This window comes from Macaca nemestrina, chromosome 4 (genome assembly GCF_043159975.1).
Source record: "Macaca nemestrina isolate mMacNem1 chromosome 4, mMacNem.hap1, whole genome shotgun sequence".
NCBI lineage: Eukaryota > Metazoa > Chordata > Mammalia > Primates > Cercopithecidae > Macaca > Macaca nemestrina.
In genome coordinates this window covers 24,531,456-24,551,646 of record NC_092128.1, presented here as the reverse complement: position 1 = coordinate 24,551,646, position 20,191 = coordinate 24,531,456, and the positions used below count along the sequence as shown (strand labels likewise).

The 20,191-nt window shown below is 42.9% G+C and overlaps 1 protein-coding gene across 3 annotated transcripts in view; it reads left to right on the top strand.

Annotated features, from left to right (window-relative positions):
* The window catches only part of LOC105471344 (aldo-keto reductase family 1 member B10-like), a 40,831-nt gene that overhangs the window by 15,699 nt on the left and 4,941 nt on the right, over positions 1-20,191 (top strand). Inside the window, exons 1-4 of one of the 3 annotated variants that reach the window (XM_071094488.1) lie at positions 13,298-13,708; positions 14,509-14,676; positions 15,768-15,884; positions 16,870-16,947. The exons of 1 other annotated variant lie outside the window; for it this stretch is intronic. In XM_071094488.1, the coding sequence (XP_070950589.1) occupies positions 13,643-13,708; positions 14,509-14,676; positions 15,768-15,884; positions 16,870-16,947 (429 nt within the window). In that variant the 5' untranslated portion in view covers positions 13,298-13,642. Of the gene's footprint in view, positions 1-13,297; positions 13,709-14,508; positions 14,677-15,767; positions 15,885-16,869; positions 16,948-20,191 lie in introns of those variants that run through there. One more of the 3 variants, XM_071094485.1, reaches the window with a different exon arrangement.

Here is a 20,191-nt window from a genome sequence, read left to right as displayed (position 1 = left end):
AGTTAGGAAAAGAAGAAGTCAAATTGTCCCTGTTTGCAGATGACATGATTGTATATTTAGAAAACCCCACTGTCTCAGCCCAAAATCTCCTTAAGCTGATAAGCAACTTCAGCAAAGTCTCAGGATACAAAATCAATGTGCAAAAATCACAAGCATTCTTATACACCAGTAACAGACAAACAGAGAGCCAAATCACAAATGAACTCCCATTCACAATAGCTTCAAACAGAATAAAATATCTAGGAATCCAACTTACAAGGGATGTAAAGGACTTCTTCAAGGAGAACTACAAACCACTGCTCAGTGAAATAAAAGAGGACACAAACAAATGGAAGAACATACCATGCTCGTGGATAGGAAGAATGAACATTGTGAAAATGGCCATACTGCCCAAGGTAATTTATAGATTCAATGCCATCCCCATTAAGCTACCAATGACTTTCTTCACAGAATTGGAAAAAACTGCTTTAAAGTTCATATGGAACCAAAAAAGATCCCACACTGGCAAGACAATCCTAAGCCAAAAGAACAAAGCTGGAAGCATCACGCTACCTGACTTCAAACTAAACTACAAGGCTACAGTAACCAAAACAGCATGGTACTGGTACCAAAACAGAGATATAGACCAACGGAGCAGAACAGAGCCCTCAGAAATAATACCACAGATCCACAGCCATCTGATCTTTGACAAATCTGACAAAAACAAGAAATGGGGAAAGGATTCCCTATTTAATAAATGGTGTGGGAAAGTTGGCTAGCCATAAGTAGAAAGCTGGAGCTGGATCTTTTCCTTACTCCTTATACAAAAATTAATTCAAGATGGATTAGAGACTTAAACGTTAGACCTAAAACCATAAAAACCCTAGAAGAATACCTAGGTAATACCATTCAGGACATAGGCATGGGCAAGGACTTCATGTCTAAAACACCAAAAGCAATGGCAACAAAAGCCAATATTGACAAATGGGATCTAATTAAACTAAAGAGCTTCTGCACAGCAAAAGAAACTACCATCAGAATGAACAGACAACCTACAGAATGGGAGAAAATTTTTGCAATCTACTCATCTGACAAAAGGCTAATATCCAGAACCTTTAAAAACCTCAATCAAATTTACAAGAAAAAAACAAACAATCCTATCCAAAAGTGGGCAAAGGATATGAACAGACAGTTCTCAAAAGAAGACATTCATACAGCCAACAGACACATGAAAAAATGCTCATCACACTGGCCATCAGAGAAATGCAAATCAAAACCACAATGAGATACCATCTCACACCAGTTAGAATGGTAATCATTAAAAAATCAGGAAACAACAGGTGCTGGAGAGGATGTGGAGAAACAGGAACACTTTTACACTGTTGGTAGGACTGTAAACTAGTTCAACCATTGTGGAAAACAGTGTGGCAATTCCTCAAGGATCTAGAACTAGAAATACCATTTGACCCAGCCATCTCATTACTGGGTATATACCCAAAGGATTATAAGTCATGCTGCTATAAAGACACATGCACATGTATATTTATTGCAGCACTGTTCACAATAGCAAAGACTTGGAACCAACACAAATGTCCATCAGTGACAGACTGGATTAAGAAAATGTGACACATATACACCATGGAATACTATGCAGCCATAAAAAAGGATGAGTTTGTGTCCTTTGTAGGAACAAGCATTAAGCTGGAAACCATCGTTCTCAGCAAACTATCGCAAAGAACAGAAAACCAAATACCGCATGTTCTCACTCATAGGTGGGAACTGAAGAATGAGATCACTTGGACACAGGAAGGGGAACATCACACACCGGGTCCTATTGTGGGGAGGGTGGAAGGGGTAGGGAGAGCATTAGGAGATATACCTAATGTAAATGATGAGTTAATGGGTGCAGCACACCAACATGGCATATGTATACATATGTAACAAACCTGTACCTTGTGCACATGTACTCTAGAACTTAAAGTATAATTTTTAAAAAGTATATAAAATGTATACAATTGATACACAGGAAGCAATTTCAACCCAGAGCCCAGTGATATCTCCTTAGTGAGCATTTGGTGAAAATTTTCTTCTTCATGTGACTGTGATTACGACTTACTTGATAAAAAGTTTAGGTTATAGGAGAAAATGATTGGGTTTCTATTATGTGGCATTTTTGTGTTCGTTTGTTTCACTTGAATTTAACCAAACAGAGGTAAATTTGAAAAGCTAATGTGGAGAAATGCGGTGTTTCAAAAAGCAACTTCTTAGTTATTCTGTTCTCTGTCTTTGTAGAGAACGAGTCTTGCTCTGTTGCCCAGGCTGGAGTGGAGTGCCGTGGCATGATTACAGCTCATTGCAACCTTCAATTCCTGGGCTCAAATAATTCTCCTGCCTTAGCGCCATGAGTAGCTCAGAGTACAGGCACAGGCCACGACCTCCTGCTAATTAATTTTTGTAGAGACATCATGTTGTGATGTTGCTATGTTGCCCAGGCTGGTCTTGAACTCCTGGCCTCAAGTGATCCTCCCGCCTTTGCCTTCCAAAGTGATGGGATCACAGGCATGCACCACCTCACCAGCCAGTTATCTGATTATATTTTTGGCATTTATATCTCGAGTAATGAGAACCTTGCAGGTCTCATGGTCCTCAATGTCACAACTGTAATAAACACAAGGCATCCATCCTAAAATTTGTTCACTATTTTGTCCCAGTTGGTCAGAAATAAAGCCACCATCCTCTACAACTAAACCAAGGCTACTATTAAGGGGAGAGAATCTAAGGTATACACTACTGATATGTGTTAAATAACTCTTATGATAATGTAGGGAACTTGCCTTATGAAGAGAAAGGAAGGGGCATAACCACAGAGAGGAAGATGGTAAGGTCAGTGTGGAAAAGGAAGGGAGCTTGTCGTGGGAAGTAGGGAGGCAAGGAGTGAGGCTCTTATGTTTCAAGTATTCTCTCCACTCATTGTCTAAGAGAGGGCTAGAAAGATGGGTAGCATCTACCACGGAGATTGTGGAATCACTGTGACTGTCCTGCTGTGCCCAGGTAGTCCAGAGGGCTAGACTTCCCCTGTTGTAATGAAGTGAGATCTGGCAAATGCTGGCCAGATGATGCCAAACTATAACTGGGACCTAAAGGGATTTGGATCTCCCAGCCAGACCCCTTAATGCCTGACTGTCCAGGGCTGCTCCAGTCATTTCAACAACCTTGCAACAACTCTGCATTTTACATGATTAAAAATTTGGACCTAGCTGGGACTGGTGATTCACACCTGTAATCCCAGCACTTTGGGAGGCTGAGGCAGGAGGATTGCTTGAGGCCCAGAATTTGAGACTAGCCTGGGCAACATAGTGAGACTGTTGCTATATGAAATATTATTTTAAAAATGTTGAGCCTACTTATTGCATTATTGTGATTTTAACTGTACATTATAGTTAAGAATGTACAGATGAAAGAGGTTTCTGTAGAAAATATTTTTCAGTAAAATTTGAAAGAACCCTGAAGAGTGAAGATTGTTGGAAGTAAGTTTTTTTTTTTTTGCTTTAATGAGCGTGCAAGACTATAGCAATGTAAACTCTGAACAGACAATTACGCAAAAATATGCCAGAGGCAGTGGCTCACGCCTGTAATCCCAGCACTTTGGGAGGTTGAGGAGGGTGGATCATTTGAGGTCATCATGGCAGAACCTGGCCATGATGGCAAAACCTAGTCTCTAACAAAACTACAGAACTGATCTAGGAATGGTGGCACACCCCTGTATTCCCATTTAGGAGACTGAGGCACAAGAAACGCTTGAACCCAGGAGGCGAAGGTTGCAGTTAGCCGAAATTGTGCCACTGCACTCCTGCCTGGGTGACAGAGTGAAACTCCATCTCAAAACAAAAACAAACAAACAAACAAACAAAAAATAGGAAATAAACAGACTTGGACAAACCATTTGGCAATTTTCTCATAATCAATAGAGCTTATTCATGTCAGTAAGAGAAATCTAAGATGCCCAAAACAAAGTTTTGGCAAAACATCCACTGGGAAAACCAAATGAAAAAATACACTTTTATTTCAAATTATTCTCATTTAACAAGTCTTTCGATTTTCAAAAATACGTATTCTGAATGTACAATGCAATGGAATTTGATTATATTTAATTTTAAATTCTACCTAATTCATTTGTTTTTCCTCATTTGTTGTCAGCGTTTTCCCAGAAACTTCATGAAAGTTTTGCACCCTTAAAATCTTAAAGTGTTGCCTTCCAGCATTTTTATTGGTTCAAAAATGTCAGGCCCCAAATAAGTTAGGGAGAGTTGGTGGGACCAAGAAGACCTTGACCATTACTGAAAAATTACACAGGAGAGGTACTTGTGCCTCAGGGTTTTGCCCTTGCTATTCTCACTGCCCGAGATGCTCTGCCCCCAGGTATTAGAATAATTCTCTGACTTGTATTTTTAATTTCCTTGTTGATTTATCGTCTTCTCAGAGACACCCTTCTTCATCATCCTATTTAAAATTAACCCATCTCCTCTGATATTTCCTCTTGGCCTTCTGTGTTTTCTTCTTCTCCATAGCATTTGTTTATCCATATGTTATATATTTTATATATTTGCTGTTTGCTTGCTTACCCTGCTTCTACCCACTAGAATGTAAGCTCTGTGAGAGAAAGGATTTCTGCGTTTTGTTAATTATTATATTCCCCTGCCTCAATGATATCTGGTGAATAAATGGATAGATGGAATGTATGGAACAATGGATGGATGAATGGATGGATGGAGGGAGGGAGGCATGGATGGATGGAAAAAGGGAAGGAAGGATGGAAGGATGGATGGAAGGTTGAATAGAAGGAAGGATGGGTAGAAGGATACATGGATTGGGGTTGGATGAATGATGGATGGATGGATGGTTGTGTGGGATATGATGAGGTTTCTCTTCAAATAATGTGATCAATCTTTTATTCTCTAATTCATAGTAACCCCTCCACCATTTTTCCTTTTTCTCCTTTTTTCCTTTTTGCCTTTGTTAGATGCCCAGGCACGCCACAGTACCAGGCATTATCAGTAGAAGCTCACATTCCATTCCTTATTTGCAAGGAGGACTAACTTTTGAGCTCATTAGAGACACTCCTTCCCGTTTATTCTCTGCTTTTTTTTTTACATGCCCACCTTATCTTAAAAAGTCAGATGTTTAGCCAACCGGGATTAGTTTAGATTGTACGACCTGACCCTGGCCAATGGAGAAAGGATACAAGGGCAGTATTTGCGTCAGGAATAAAGGCTCTCCTGCCCTTTTGTTCATGTGTGCTCTCATGGCGACTGGCCAAGGAGGCACCCCTCGGTGCAGAAGTAAAATTGCTTTGCTAAGAATCCTTTGTTCAAGTGTTCAATTTCCTTAAGATTTTGAGCGTTATTCCTAACAGTTCTGGCGTCCAACTTTGAGGCTCAAACATTCTCCTTTGGGAAAGGGGCCTTTGGTCGCCCCACCCAGAGGGGTGCATCCTACTGTCTAGTTACCATGCCCCTAGCGTGAGGGAGACTAAGGCCCACTTGTTGTAAGGAATAAATCCGGATTCTCAGCAAAGCGGGAAGGAGAGCCTTGCAAGACCACGGCAATAAGAGGAGCAGGTAATTCTTTTTTTTTTTTTTTTTTTTAATCTTAGTAATTTAAATTTATTTATTTATTTATTTTCTTTCTTTATTTATTTTTTTCTTTTTTATTATACTTTAAGTTCTAGGGTACATGTGCACAATGTGCAGGTTTGTTACATATGTATACATGTGCCATGTTGGTGTGCTGCACCTATTAACTGGTCATTTACATTAGGTATATCTCCTAATGCTATCCCTCCCCCGTCCTCCCACCCCACAACAGGCCCCAGTGTGTGATGTTCCCCTTCCTGTGTCCAAGTGTTCCCATTGTTCTGTTCCCACCTATGAGTAGGAACATGTGGTGTTTGGTTTTTCGTCCTTGTGATAGTTTGCTGGGAATCATGGTTTCCACCTTCATCCATGTCCCTACAAGGACATGAACTCATCCTTTTTTATGGCTGCATAGTATTCCATGGTGTATATGTGTCACATTTTCTTAATCCAGTCTGTCATTGATGGACATTTGTGTTGGTGCCAAGTCTTTGCTAAGGTGAACAGTGTCATAATAAACATATGTGTGCGTGTGTCTTTATAGCACCATGACTTAAAATCCTTTGGGTATATACCCAGTAATGGGATGACTGGGTCAAATGGTATTTCTAGTTCTAGATCCTTGAAGCAGCTAATTCTTGTGCATGGAATAAGGTAGGAGACAAAAGATGATTTAATATTAACTACTAATAATTCAGTTCATCCAGCAGGCTTTTTAACGGGGAATCCAAACTTAAAATGAGAGCACACATGTCTAAATCTAATTAATTACCATACCAAATTCAACCAGACTTAGGAAAAACTCCCTTCAAGACAGGACAGCAGTTATTCATAGATGGATCCTCCCAGGTGATTAAAAGAAAAAGACATAATAGGTATTCAGTGATTAATGGAAAGATGCTTAAAAAGTAAAATCAGGAAGGTGGCTGGATAATTGATCTTCCCAAGGGTGTGAAGTGTTTGCACTCAGCTAAGCCTTAGGACATTTACAAAACCAAGAAAAAACTATCTAAGTATGCCCTTGGGGTGGCACACACATTTGGAAAAATTTGGATGGAGAGGGGTCTTATCAATAGTAGAGGCCAAGATTTGTTTCAAATAGAACTGATGCTCATGTCCTCAACAATCTCCAATTGCCAGAAGAGACAGCTATTGTACATGTCCCAGGGCACCAAAAGGACTTGCCTTTCAGAAGTTGAGGAAATAATCTTGCAGATCAAATAGCAAAACAAGTTGCCATTTTTTCCATTTAACTCCATGCCTTCCTCCTCCTACTGCAACCCCTGTTTTCTCTTCCATTGAAAAAAAGAAGTTGATAAAAATAGGAGCTAAAGAAAATGTGGAAAGGAAATGGATGTTACCAGATTAAAGGGAAATGTTGTCAAAACCTCTCATGAGGGAAGTCTGTCTCAATTATGTCAAGGGACCCACTGGGGACCCCAAGCAATGTGCGATGCAGTTCTCCGGGTTTATGGGTGTATAGGAATTGACACCCTGGCCAAGCAAGTTATAGATAGTTGCTTAATATGTAAAAAATCTAATAAGCAGGTTCTAAGTAAATGGCCCTTTGGAGGAAGAAATCCAGGGTTGAGACCATTTCAAAGTGTTCAGATCGATTATACTGAAATGCTTTCAATTGGTTGTTATACTTATTAGTAATAATAGACCACTGTACCCACTGGGTTGAGGTAATCCCCTTAATAATCACTTGTTTATTCTCTTTTTTTTTTTTTCAACAGAAGGTCATCTTGTCATCAATGTAACTCAGGCTAGTCATTTTTTAACCCTTCTGTTTGATGCCTGTTCAGTCATCCATGTGGAGAGGAGCAGATTCAAAGGAAGCTATCCCATGTTGATAAGTGTCTATGTCCATACCACAAAGAATCAAGCAAGTGTAAAAGTCCCTGTGGTGACTGGGCAGATGTTTGGTGGACTACTAAGTACAAAGGGTGGACAGCCAAGCCTCCTGCTTCAAATAAGTTGTGAGGACTGAAACAAAAAACTCCAATTAGTCCGTGGTCCCACCCCACCAAATTGTAAGCCATTACACTGTAACCCCTTGCTGCTGATTATAAATAATCCGCAGACCATGGCCAACAGCACTCTATATTCAAACAGTATGGGTTAGGAGCAGACATTTAATGACAGATCCATTTCTTAGAGAAACGGATGTGAGAAGGAAATATGACACTACTCCTCATTCATTTTTCTTCTACAAAATAATTTTCTCTCAACTTTTTATCTATTTATTTTTAACAAAGTAAAGCACCTTACGGACATATATTCATCAGTTTTAAAATATGAGAGTTTTTTAAAGGTGCAAAACCAGGAGTAGATTGGTAAATTCATGAAGCTAGAAAGGAGCTAATCAAAGTTCTTATTAAACCTTCTGGGGTTGATTAAGAATAGCTAAAATTTGGCCAGGCATGGTGGCTTACGCCTGTAATCCCAGCATTTTGGGAGAGCAAGGAAGGCAGATCTCAAGGTCAGCAGATTGAGACCATCCTGGCCAACATGGTGATACCCCGTCTCTAATAAAAATACAATAATTAGCTGAGTGTGGTGGCGTGCACCTGTAGTCCTAGCTACTCGAGAGACTGAGGCAGGAGAATCCCTTGAACCTAGGAGGCAGATGTTGTAGTGCGCCGAGATTGTGCAACTGCACTCCAGCCTGGGTGACAGAGCGAGACTCCGTCTCAAAAAAAAAAAAAAAAAAAATTAGCCAAAATTCCCTGTAACCAATTCCCTCAAGAGGTGGAATCAATTTCCTTACTCCCTGGCCCTTTTCTGGCCTTGAGACTTGCTTTGATCAATAGAAGGTGACAGGTGACTCTGCACACATTCCGAGAGTAGGCCTCCTATGATGCTGCTACCTATGAACAAGTCCAGGTTAGCCTCATGGAAAATGAAAAACATGTGAAGAGGGGTTCCTGCCTTCCCTGACATCCCATTCCACCCCAGTGAAGCCCACAGAGGTGAGGAAACCCAGCTGACACCACGTGGTTTTGATACCAGCTTATCAGCTGCTTCCTGACCAAACTGCCAGCCCACAAAATCACTAGCAAATAAATGGTTGCTGTTATAACCAGTTGGTTTGTTACACGAAAACAGCTAATCGATATACCTTCTTAATCTCAATTATCTAAAAAAGATCTTCCTCCTCACCGATTCATAGTTAAGTGGTTCTCGAAGGAATATTATCATGAATAATACACATTTCTTTTTTCTATGCATCACGTAAAAATGGTCAGAATCAAAATGGAGTCACTAATGTTAAAAAACAAACAAAAAACAAAAAACAAATACAGCTCAGAAGGCCATGAAAGGAGGGTTCTAATGGTTGTACAACTGAAAACCAAAATTACCACGAAAGACGGCAAAAACCACAAAGTTGAACAAAGGCCATTGCAACTGAAGACAAAACATACTCTGCAAGGACCTCTGAACAGCTAACTGCCTGTCCAAGCTCAGACTAACACTTTCATGATTGATCTTTGTAGCCAAGGCTAATTATTTCAAAGCAATTAGATAATCTTCATTTTTTCCCTGAAAAATTTTTGTCTTGCTTTATTTCCCCAAATATACACATACTTTCCTCTGGCATGCGTATTCCCATTGCAGTGCTCTACTCCCAGAGAAATATTTTTCTTTTAGGGACCCTCTCTCTGTTATTTAGCTTGACGGTCACTAAGGATTTACTATTTCAACAATACTAACCCTGCATGTCATCCAGTATCCACTGGGAAAATAAGGTGCCCCATGTGCAGATCCAGGAGACTTTGTGGCCACCAGATGATGAGGCACGCGTGTATTTATTTATCAGTTTTTGAGACAGAGTCTCTCTCTGTCGCCCAGCCTGGAGTGCATGGCACAATCTTGGCTCACTGCAATCTCTCCCTCCCAGATTCAAGTGATTCTCAGGCCTCCCAAGCAGCTGGGACTACAGCTATGTGCCAGCATGCCCGGCTAATTTTTGGATTTTTAGCAGAGACAGGGTTTCACCATGTTGGTCAGGCTGGTCTCCAACTCCTGAGCTCAAGTGATCCACCTTCCTCGGCCTCCCATAGTGCTGGGATTACAGGCGTGAGCCACCATGCCCGGCCCATGCATGTATTATTAATGTCGAAGTAGATAATTTAACAAACATCAATGAAATTTAAGATATTTCACTCATAGGTACAAAATATCATGCCAATTGACCTCTAAGAGCTGTCATAAACCACAGCCCAGAGATTCAAGTCCATTTCAATTTTCAAGCAAACCCACCTCATAAACAAGAATGCGAAAAAAACAGAAAAACCCACTACCCTCAAGCCGAAGCTGATGCTGTGACGTGGCCCTGGCCTGTCATGGTATGTCACAGCATGGCACAGGCCTGTATCATGTTCCCTAGATTGCTGACTACCAACTAGTTAAAGCTGACTCTAATCAACCCAGGATTTGACCATCTCTGCATTGAACCTGGAATTGCCACTTCTAAAATGGAAACACTGCTTCTTACCTCTCCTCCCTAGACTCCATTTCACAGAGGAAACCATCACAGGGAAAGAAAATCCTTGTTTTTTTTTCCTTCTTTACTTTGCTTAATCTCTTTCTTTCTTTCTCCCCTTCTTTCTTTTTCAGACAGGGTCTCACTCTGTTGTCCAGGCTGGAGTGCAGTGGCATGATCTCTGCTCACTGCAACCTCCACCTCCCAGGTTCAAGCGATTCTCCTGTCTCAGCATCCCAAGTAGTTGGGATTACAGACATGGCCACTGTCTGGAGTTGGTCCCTTCCGGTAGGTTCCTGATCTCACTAACTTCAAGAATGGAGCACACATCTTCGCAGTGAGTGTTACAGCTCTTAAAGATGGCACAGACCCCAAGAGTCAGCAGCAGCAAGATTTATTTTGAAGAGTAAAAGAACAAAGTTTCCACAGCATGTAAGGGTACCCAAGTGGGTTGCCTCTGCAGGCTGGGATGGCCAGCTTTAATTCCCTTATTTTTCCCTGACCACTTCCTGCTGATTGGTCCATTTTACAGAGTGCTGATTGGTCCATTTTAAGGAATGCTGATTGGTCCATTTTACAGAGCACTGATTGGTCCATTTTACAGAGTGCTGATTGGTCCATTTTATAAACCTCTACTAGCCACAGAGCACTGATTGGTGCATTTTACCATCCTAGCTACAGAGTGCTAATTGGTGCATTTTACAATCCTCTTGTAAGACAGAAAAGATCTCCAAGTCCCTACGCAACCCAGAAGTCCAGTTGGCTTCACCTCTCACCACCATGACCAGCTAATTTTTGTATTTTTAGTAGAGATGGCCAGACTTCTTTATTACCCTTTCATTTTTCTTTCTTTACCTCTCTTTCTTTCTTTCTTTCTTTCTTTCTTTCTTTCTTTCTTTCTTTCTTTCTTTCTTTCTTTCTTTCTTTCTTTCTTTCTTTCTTTTCTTTCTCTCTCTTTCTTTTCTTTCTTTCTCTCTCTTTCTTTCTCTTCTTTCTTTTCTTTCTTTCTCCTTCCTGCCTGCCTGCCTGCCATTCTGCCTTCCTGCCCTCCTGCCTTCCTCCCTACCTTTACTCTCCTTCGTTTTCTTTCTCTTTTCTCTCTTCTGTACTCTTCCCTCATTCCTTCCCTCCCTCCCCCTACTCTTCTTTCCTTCCCCTCTCTCTCCCTCACTACTTTCCAACTTTGGGCTGTTTTGAATTTCTTGACTCATCATGAACAAACAAAAATGCCGATGATACTCTTATGTAAGAGAACTTTACACAAGGTTGCCATGTGTAATAATTCATTCACACAATCGTCAATCTCACAAAAGCCTGGAAGGGATTTCTTGTTTGGATAGGGCAGGGAAGCTACTGTGGCCAGGCTCCAGCTCTTCCCACAGCAGGTAGCACCAGCCTTCTTAAGCAGGATGTGGCCAGGCACAGAAGCTCATGCCTGTAATCCCAGCACTTCGGAAGGCCGAGGTGGGCGGATCACCTGAGGTCAGGAGTTTGAGACCAGTCTGTCTCTACTAAAAATACAAAAGTTAGACTGGAGTGATGGTGGGCACCTATAATCCCAGCTATTCGGGAAGAGAGTTGCTTGAACCCGGGAGATGGAGGTAGCAGTGACCCGAGATCACACCACTGCACTCCAGCCTGGGAGTCAGAGCAAGACTCCATCTCAAAAACAAACAAACAAAAAGCAGTGACCGGTGAAGCCAGCTGGACTTCCTGAATCGAGTGGGGACTTGGAGAACATTTCTCCCTAGCTAGCAGATAGTAAATGCACCAATCAGCACTCTGCAAAAACGCACCAATCTTTCATCCCATCTCATGCCATCTTTCAAGCACTCTCTTGAATGGTTCCTAGTAGATACAAACTGTTTTTTTCTCCAATGGGAAAATAGAACACAGAGAGCCATTCAGTTTGCTCCCAACACCCCTTTCCGGACACTCACTGTATTTACCTTGGCAAGTCCTCTAGGAGTATGGGAAAATGAAAACAACAAACTCACACACCTTTTTAATATACATACCCTGTTCTGACTATCCAGCAAGGCATATTCTTCTTCTGTGTAACGTCAACCTATATCTGCCTCCCCACTAAGTGGACAGGCACCTGCACCTTAGTCTTCCTAAGTCCCAACATTAACATTGCCCCAGGAAATCAGACCCTATCAGTGCCCCTCAAAACTCAAGTCCATCAGTGCAGAGCCATATAACTACTACCCCTACTTACAGGGTTAGGAACAGCTACTGCTACAGGAACTGGAATAGCCAGTTTATCTACTTCATTATCCTACTATCACACACTCTCAAAGGATTTCTCAGAAAGTTTGCAAGAAATAATGAAATCTATCCTTACTCTACAATCCCAAATAGACTATTTGGCAGTAGTGACTCTCCAAAACCGCCGAGACCTTGACCTCCTCACTGCTGAGAAAGGAGGGCTCTGCACCTTTTTAGGGGGAGAGTATTGTTTTTTCACTAACCAGTCAGGGATAGTACGAGATGCCACCCGATGTTTACAGGAAAAGGCTTCTGAAATCAGACAGTGCCTTTCTAACTCTTATGCCAACCTCTGGAGTTGGGCAACATGGCTTCTCCCCTTTCTAGGCCCGTGACAGCCATCTTGCTATTACTCACCTTTGGGCCCTGTATTTTTAACCTCCTTGTAAATTTGTTTCCTCTAGGATTGACACCATCAAGCTACAGATGGTCTTACAAATGGAACCCCAAGTGTGCTCGACTAACAACTTGTACCGAGGACCCTTGGACCGACCTGCTGGCCCTTTGACTGGCCTAAAGAGTTCCCCCTCTGAAGGACACTACAACTGCAAGGCCTCTTGTTCATCCGTATCCAGCAAGAAGTGTCTAGAGTGGACATCGCCCAATTCCCAACAGCAGTTAGGATGTCCTGTTTAGAGGGAGAATTGAGAGGTGAAGCCAGCTGGACTTCCTGGGGCGACTGGGGACTTGGAGAACTTTTCTGTCTAGTTAAAGGATTGTAAATGCATCAATCAGCACTCTGTAAAAATGTACGAATCAGTGCTGTGTCTACCTAAAGGACTGTAAATGCACCAAACACCACTCTGTAAAATGCACCAATCAGTGCTCTGCAAAATGGACCAATCAGTGCTCTGCAAAATGGACCGATCTGCAACGCATGGGCGGGGATAAATAATGGAATAAACAACCTGCTCGGGTTCCCTTCCAGCTGTGGAAGCTTTGTTCATTCCCTCTTCCTAATAAATCTTGCTGCTGCTGACTGTTTGGATCTGCACCACCTTTAACAGCTGTAACACTCGCCACGAAGCTCTGTGGCTTCATTCTTGAAGTCAGAGACACGACGAACCCACCAGAAGGGAGGAACTCCAGACACATCTGAAGGAACAAACTCTGTACACACCATCGTTAAGAGCTGTAACAATCACTGCGAAGGTCTGTGGCTTCATTCTTGAAGTCAGCAAGACCAAGAACCCACCAGAAGCAACCAACTCTGGACACAGCAGGACGTCAGACTTCTACCTGCTCACTCAGAATCATTTCTGCGCCAACCATGACCACCTTTGTGGAGCTCAGTACCAAAGCCAAGATGCCCATTGTGGGCCTGGGCACATGGCAGGTAAATATGCAAATCTTTGTGCACCCTTCTTCTCTGGAGGGGCGTTTGGGTGTTTTCTCTTTCTGCATTCAGCCAGGAAAGCCTGGAGGTCGGGCAGGGGTTTGGAGAGGTGAGATTCAGTCCTGGAGCCGGGACTCTGGTTGCTTTCTTTTCTCAGAGCTGATTCAGGCTGCAAAGCTCCAAGGCTGGCTTTCCCAGCAGTGCTGAGAGCTTCTCTAGCAAGTATCAAAGTTCAAGCAGCTGTTGGACATAAAATTGTTTTCCTGGGCAGTTTCTCTCTCTGGCTCTAGGACACTTAATTGGGCTCAACCTTTCCCCACTTGGCTGTGGGTTTGTTGTGGGCCGGGCGGTTGTGGAGAGGATGCAGAGCCCCAAGTCCTTGGCACCCCTTTGTAGATCAGGGTGTGGGACTTGGGTTAGCAGAATCCATATGACCTGGGAACTTGTTAGAAATGCAGAACTGGCCGGGTGTGGTGGCTCATGCCTGTAATCCCAAATTAATTTACTTTCCTTCTCTTCTTTTGAAAACTTTTCTAAATTTTGCCAGATATTCCCTGGCCCAGGAGACCCCAGTGAGGCCTTGGTTTGGAGAAACTGGGCCATGTGGGGCAGCCTGTTGAAGGTGGTCTGGGGATAAGAGACTATGTTGGTTGCTGAATGTGGTGTAATTCCAGCTACTCGGGAGTTGGGTGGATTGTTTGAACCTGGGAATGTGAGGCCAGCCTGGGCAACATGGCAAGGTCCCTTCTCTTAAGGAAAAAAAAAATACATGTGTGATGGGCTTTTCTTTTGCTTTTCAGTCTCCTCTCGGCAAAGTGAAAGAAGCAGTGAAGGTGGCCATTGATGCAGGGTATCGCCACATTGACTGTGCCTATGTCTATCAGAATGAACATGAGGTGGGGGAAGCCATCCAAGAGAAGATCCAAGAGCAGGCTGTGAAGCGGGAGGACCTGTTCATCGTCAGCAAGGTGCACATGGCACATTGGGTGCGAGGCCTTCACTTGAAGGCAGGCAGAAGTATCTGGGTCGGGTCGGCAGCGAGATCTCTGTCAGCCTTTTCTACATGTAGCCCTTTTCATCCCTGCCTTGATAACATCCGTGGATACAATTCTCTCCATACTCCAAGCCGCTATTGATAATTGAACATGTCGTTGCTGCGCCACCTACCTGCGTGTTGGTTTTCCCACAGTGGGCTTGTCTCCATGGAGCCCTGCACTGCCCTGGGCCTCCCTGTTCCCCATCAGAGGGATCCACCATCTGCCCAGAGGCAGTCAGAGGCCAAGGGTACAGGCAGGGCTTGATGTGTGGTCTCCCTGTCAGCACTGTGGTCTCCGCCACTGTGTCCCTAAAGTTCTCAGTCGGGGGCATTTTGGAAAACAGTAGGAGCATTTTTCTATTGCCACATATGATTTTCTTTATTTGATCTAGTAAAAGGTGAGGTACACAATGTTATAAAAAAGAAGAGGGTGTTGGGTGTGAGGGGGTTGAGAATCACTGGATTTACATTATACACAACTTGCTGAAAAAACACTAGTTCTAGGTACGTGGAAATTGCATATATCTGGTGGGACAAATAGACCCCACTGTGTAGCAGCCAAGTGTGGATAAAGCCCTTATAAAGTTATCACTTGGGGCCTGACAGGCTTCGTAAGGGACCTATCATATAGGTCAGATAAAGGACCATCTTTTCCTGAAGGCCTAAGAATTCTTGACATTTAAAAGTTACACACAAGTCCTCCTTTCAGAGAGCCCACAGTTGAGGAAGAGACTGAGACAGGTAAACAGATTTCAAATGTGTGGCCACATTTACTTAAATGATCTGAGAGACATATAGAGTACTAGGAGAGTTGAAAAAGTAAATTGGTTTTAACACTTAAGACATGTCATTGACGTGCTGAGCCCTGGTGATCTTCCACACGGTGTCGTGGATCTTAATCAGCTTTGTTATAAATGGCCTGTGCCAGGTTAGCTCAGGGTGCAAATCAAAAGGCAGGGACAATGGGTATAACGTGGCCCTTCCTTCTCCAAATATTAACAGCTCATTGCTACACTCTTGCAGTTGTGGCCCACTTTCTTTGAGAGACCGCTTGTGAGGAAAGCCTTTGAGAAGACCCTCAAGGACCTGAAGCTGAGCTATCTGGATGTCTATCTTATTCACTGGCCACAGGGATTCAAGGTTTGAGCGACTCCCTTTCTCAGCCTCTAGTTTCTGAGCAGCAGCCAGAAAATAGTAGCTGCACCAGGGCTAGAGGTGGTGTGGACTGGAGCAGGAGACCTTGTAGTTCATAATTGGGAGTGTCAGGTGGTCAGGAAGAGACCTTGAAGCAGAAAGATGCTAGCGTGGAAGGGAGGCTGAGGCCATGTGTGCTGCTGAGGTGGCCACATGCCTGCGTTTTCTTGCAGTATGTCTGAGAGAAGCCATGATTTCTGGCAGCCCAGACAAGTTGAAACTGCCCTATCACCTTTGTCTTGATTTTGCGCCCCAGAGTTGCCCTCCCAGGAAATCCCTTGGATTACACTTGCATAACTATATTCCAGGGCCTAATTATCTTCTTAAGCAAAGCACACCCCGGGAGTGGCATCTTGGAAAAAAGCCCAAGTGTGGTGATGCTGGAAGGAAGCCAGTAGTCATCGCGGCTCCCATTGCCTGGGGCTCTGCTCTACCTGCTCCTGAGGGGTGGGAGAGACAAATTTCCAGCTCTCTCCCCTCCTGACCAGCAGGAGTGCTGATGGCCTGCCATCCTTTATTCCATGTCTCTTCTAGAGGCTGCAAGGATAGAAGCTGGCCAATATCTTCCCCAGAAAACCACACCCTGGAGATGTAATCCTTATCCAGTGATGTTGTTGTGAAAGTTTGCCCTTGGGTGTACACAGGATCTAGGTGTATGAGGTGAATGTCCATGGTGATAAAGGTGGCTTCTGGAATGTACTAACAGCAAATCTTAACGTCAATCCAGTGGTTTCTAAAATATATGGATTAATATGCTATAGTAGATATAGAGATTTTGTTTAAACTCACATTCTTGTAGTATGTACTACAGAGTCTGAAAACCTGGTATGCACATGTGGTATTTAGCAAGAGTCACGACCCTGAAACCTTGTTTAACAGAACCAAGTATCATGATGTAGATTCCAGTAAACTTTTCATTCTGTATTTACAGTCTGGGGATGACTTTTACCCCAAAGATGATAAAGGTAATGCCATCGGTGGAAAAGCAACGTTCTTGGATGCCTGGGAGGTAGGTTCCAGCTTCCTCTAAGTGTGCTGGGAGAGAAATCTTCAGTTATCCATGAGACTTCCCGTTCATATGAAAGAGGCCATGTGCCTGATGCTTTCTAATTTCATCATTGTGATTCTCTAGCTCTTCTAATATCTTCCTCATCACCTTTGGCTTTTGGGTGCATCTGATACTATTTATATTTCAAGGCTAATACTGAGTCTTCAAATAAGACTGGAAATATAATGTACCCAACTTTGGTGAATATACATGCTGTTCTCAAACCAGGGCGAGCCATTTGGAACAGGAGGTTTGGGCCTGGGTTTTCTCATAGCAGCTGAGTAACCTAGGATCAGTTTTGTAACTCTTGTAGGGCTCAGTTTTCTCTTCTTAAAAAGAAGTCTTATAACACATACTACTACTATGTATTTTTGAGGGTGCAATAAAGATTAAGATGGTTTATATGCCAGGAACATTAGTCATAGCCACCATGTAATCATCTAAACCTATAAGGCAGGGTTAACATCCACCTTTATAAATAATGACATTTGAAGCCTAGATTGATTGGTGACTTGCGCAGGTCATGTCACAATGTGTGTGGCAGAGCTGGGATTGGACCCAGACTCATCTGAATCACAAGTCCAACCACCAAAGCCATCAGCATGGCGCTTGGCATGCAGTGAACACACATCCGGAAATTAGGGAGCCTGAGTGCCCTGCTTCCCAGATCACATCATGACCTGTTTCACATCATTCACATTCAAAGTTAATTAAGGGATCAGTGTTTTCTCTGATCATTTTTTATTATACTATTATATCCTTTTGCAAATGCTAGTAGAGAACGAAGTGGAGGAGTAAGTTATAAATGAACACTGGCATATGACTCCAAGAGTTAATGATGTTATCTTGGCAGCTGTCTGTGTAATTGCGAGTTTGTATTGTGTTTTACAAGGGAAAATATATTAAGCCTCACCTTTCTGAAATGCTTAGAATTGACATGATTCAACTAAATGTAGCTTTTTCTGTGTATTGTTTCTTCAAAAACATTAATCCACAAGCACAGCGTTCTTTTTTAAAGACAGAGTCTCACTTTGTTGCCCAGGCTGGAGTGCAGTGGCTTCATCTTGGCTCACTGCAACATTCCTCTATCGAGTTAAAGCCATTCTCCTGCCTTAGCCTCCTGAGTAGGTGGGACTGCACGTGCATACCACCACGCTCGGCTAACTTTTGTATTTTTAGTAGAGACAGGGTTTCACCATGTTAGCCAGACTGGTCTCAAACTCCTGACCTCATGGGATCCACCCATCTCGGCTTCCCTGAGTGCTCGGATTACTGGCGTGAGCCACTGCACCTGGCCATTTGCAATACATTTTATCAGTTTGCCTTAGCTCCTACGATGATGTTAATATGGCTCATGTGTCAGTGTAGCCTGCGTCTCACAGTGCTGTTTTCTGAATGAGTACAAGGATGACTGCTAAATACAACATTTGAAAGGCATGAAAAGATATTAGTGATCAAGGTCAGAGGCTCTGATTTGAAACGAGCAGACTTGAATATGAAAGCGCTGGATGTTTCTGTAGACCCACAGCCAGTTCAGTAGAAACCTCGTTGACCACCACCAGCAGAGGGGAGGAAAAAGTATAAAGAAGTCAAGTTCGAAGACAGGCAAACTAACCTGACCTATGATGTACAATAACTTTTATATTATCTAATTGCCCCATCAGAAGTGTTGGGAACCTTATGTTTTCATAGCATCTAAACTCTACTGCCCAATTTGAACTACTTCATCTACACTTGTGGTTCTCAATGTGGCTGTTCATTAGAATCACCTGAGGAGTTTAAAAATCCCAATGTCTAGGCTACAACTCAGACAAAATCTGTAAGAAACTCTCGGGGGTGAAACCCAGCCACCGATATTACTTTTTTTTTTTTTTTTAAATCAGAGAGTCTTGTTCTGTTGCCCAGGCTGCAGTACAATGGCAAGATCACAGCTCAGTGCAGCCTCGGACTCCTGCGCTCAAGCAATCTTCCCAGGTAGCTGGGATCAGAGGCACATGCCACCACATCCAGCTAATTAAAAACAATTTTTCTGGTAGAGACAGAGTCTTGCTATGTTGCCCAGGATGGTCTGGAACACCTGGCCTCAAGCAATCCTCCTGTCTCAGCCTCTGATAATGTGTATCAGAAAGATATGTATTATTAGTATGTATTATAAGACTTCTTTTAAGAAGAGAATACTAAGGCCTAAAACAGTTAAAAACTTACCCTAGGTTGCTGAAACCCAGGCTCATGATTTTTCCCTCTTTTCTCTCTCTTTTTTTTTCTGAGGTTCACTTTAAACTCTACCTGGAGGTCTGCCCTGACAGCTGCAGGCTGTGTGAATCTCTTCCTTCTCTGCCCTTTCTGACTCTGTCTATGCCACGGTCATGTTATCTGAGGCAGCCTCAGGGTCATGGTTGATGGCTCCATAGAAGGGAACCCTAGCACTTTAATTGGACTATAAGAATCCCAGAAAAGGAAGCACATTGTATACTTTTACATCCTGACAACTTCTGGAACATGTAATAGATGGCTAATAAATACATGTTGCATTGGAGGCTGCTGCTAACATATATGATATCTTTGGGCAAGTTTGGAAAATGCCCAATATAGGCTAAAAGTTATACAAAGATTCCCTTCCTTGGGGGTCCCTGTAGTTTCTGTACCGGGAAGCATGGCTGGATATGCAGACAGTGGGTCAGGTTTCAGCCCCACACAACCCCTTGCCCAGGTTCCCCTGCCAGGGCATAATCTATACGCATGACCTTCCTGCAAACCCGAGCATGGTTGGTGTGGGAGAAAGTGACTCAGGACCCACAAGTGAGGCTTCTCCACATGCTGCAGCCTCTTCCTAACACAGCTTGCCAAGGTTTGGGTGTACAATTCACACAGAGCCGTAGCTACCTGCTGTCATTTAGATTCATTAAAAATACAATCATCTCATAAGCTTGCAAATGTTCATTTTTTATTTTTTATTTTTTGCATTACAAAACTTCATATTTCCCCTGTATAGAGCAGTATAATTTTGAATGTGTTTCTTTACGTGTAAGGTGAGAGTGGCAAGAATATACAATCTTTACCTGTTACTCCTAGTTTTTCTTGGGCTGCGGAGGGGCAGTAGGGCTGGAACCAATCACTGTTGGGCACCCAGGCCCTGGACTGAAACTTCCTGTGAATGCTTCAGCTAACCCTGTTGTGCTGGATCCTTTAGCAATTTCTGTCCCAG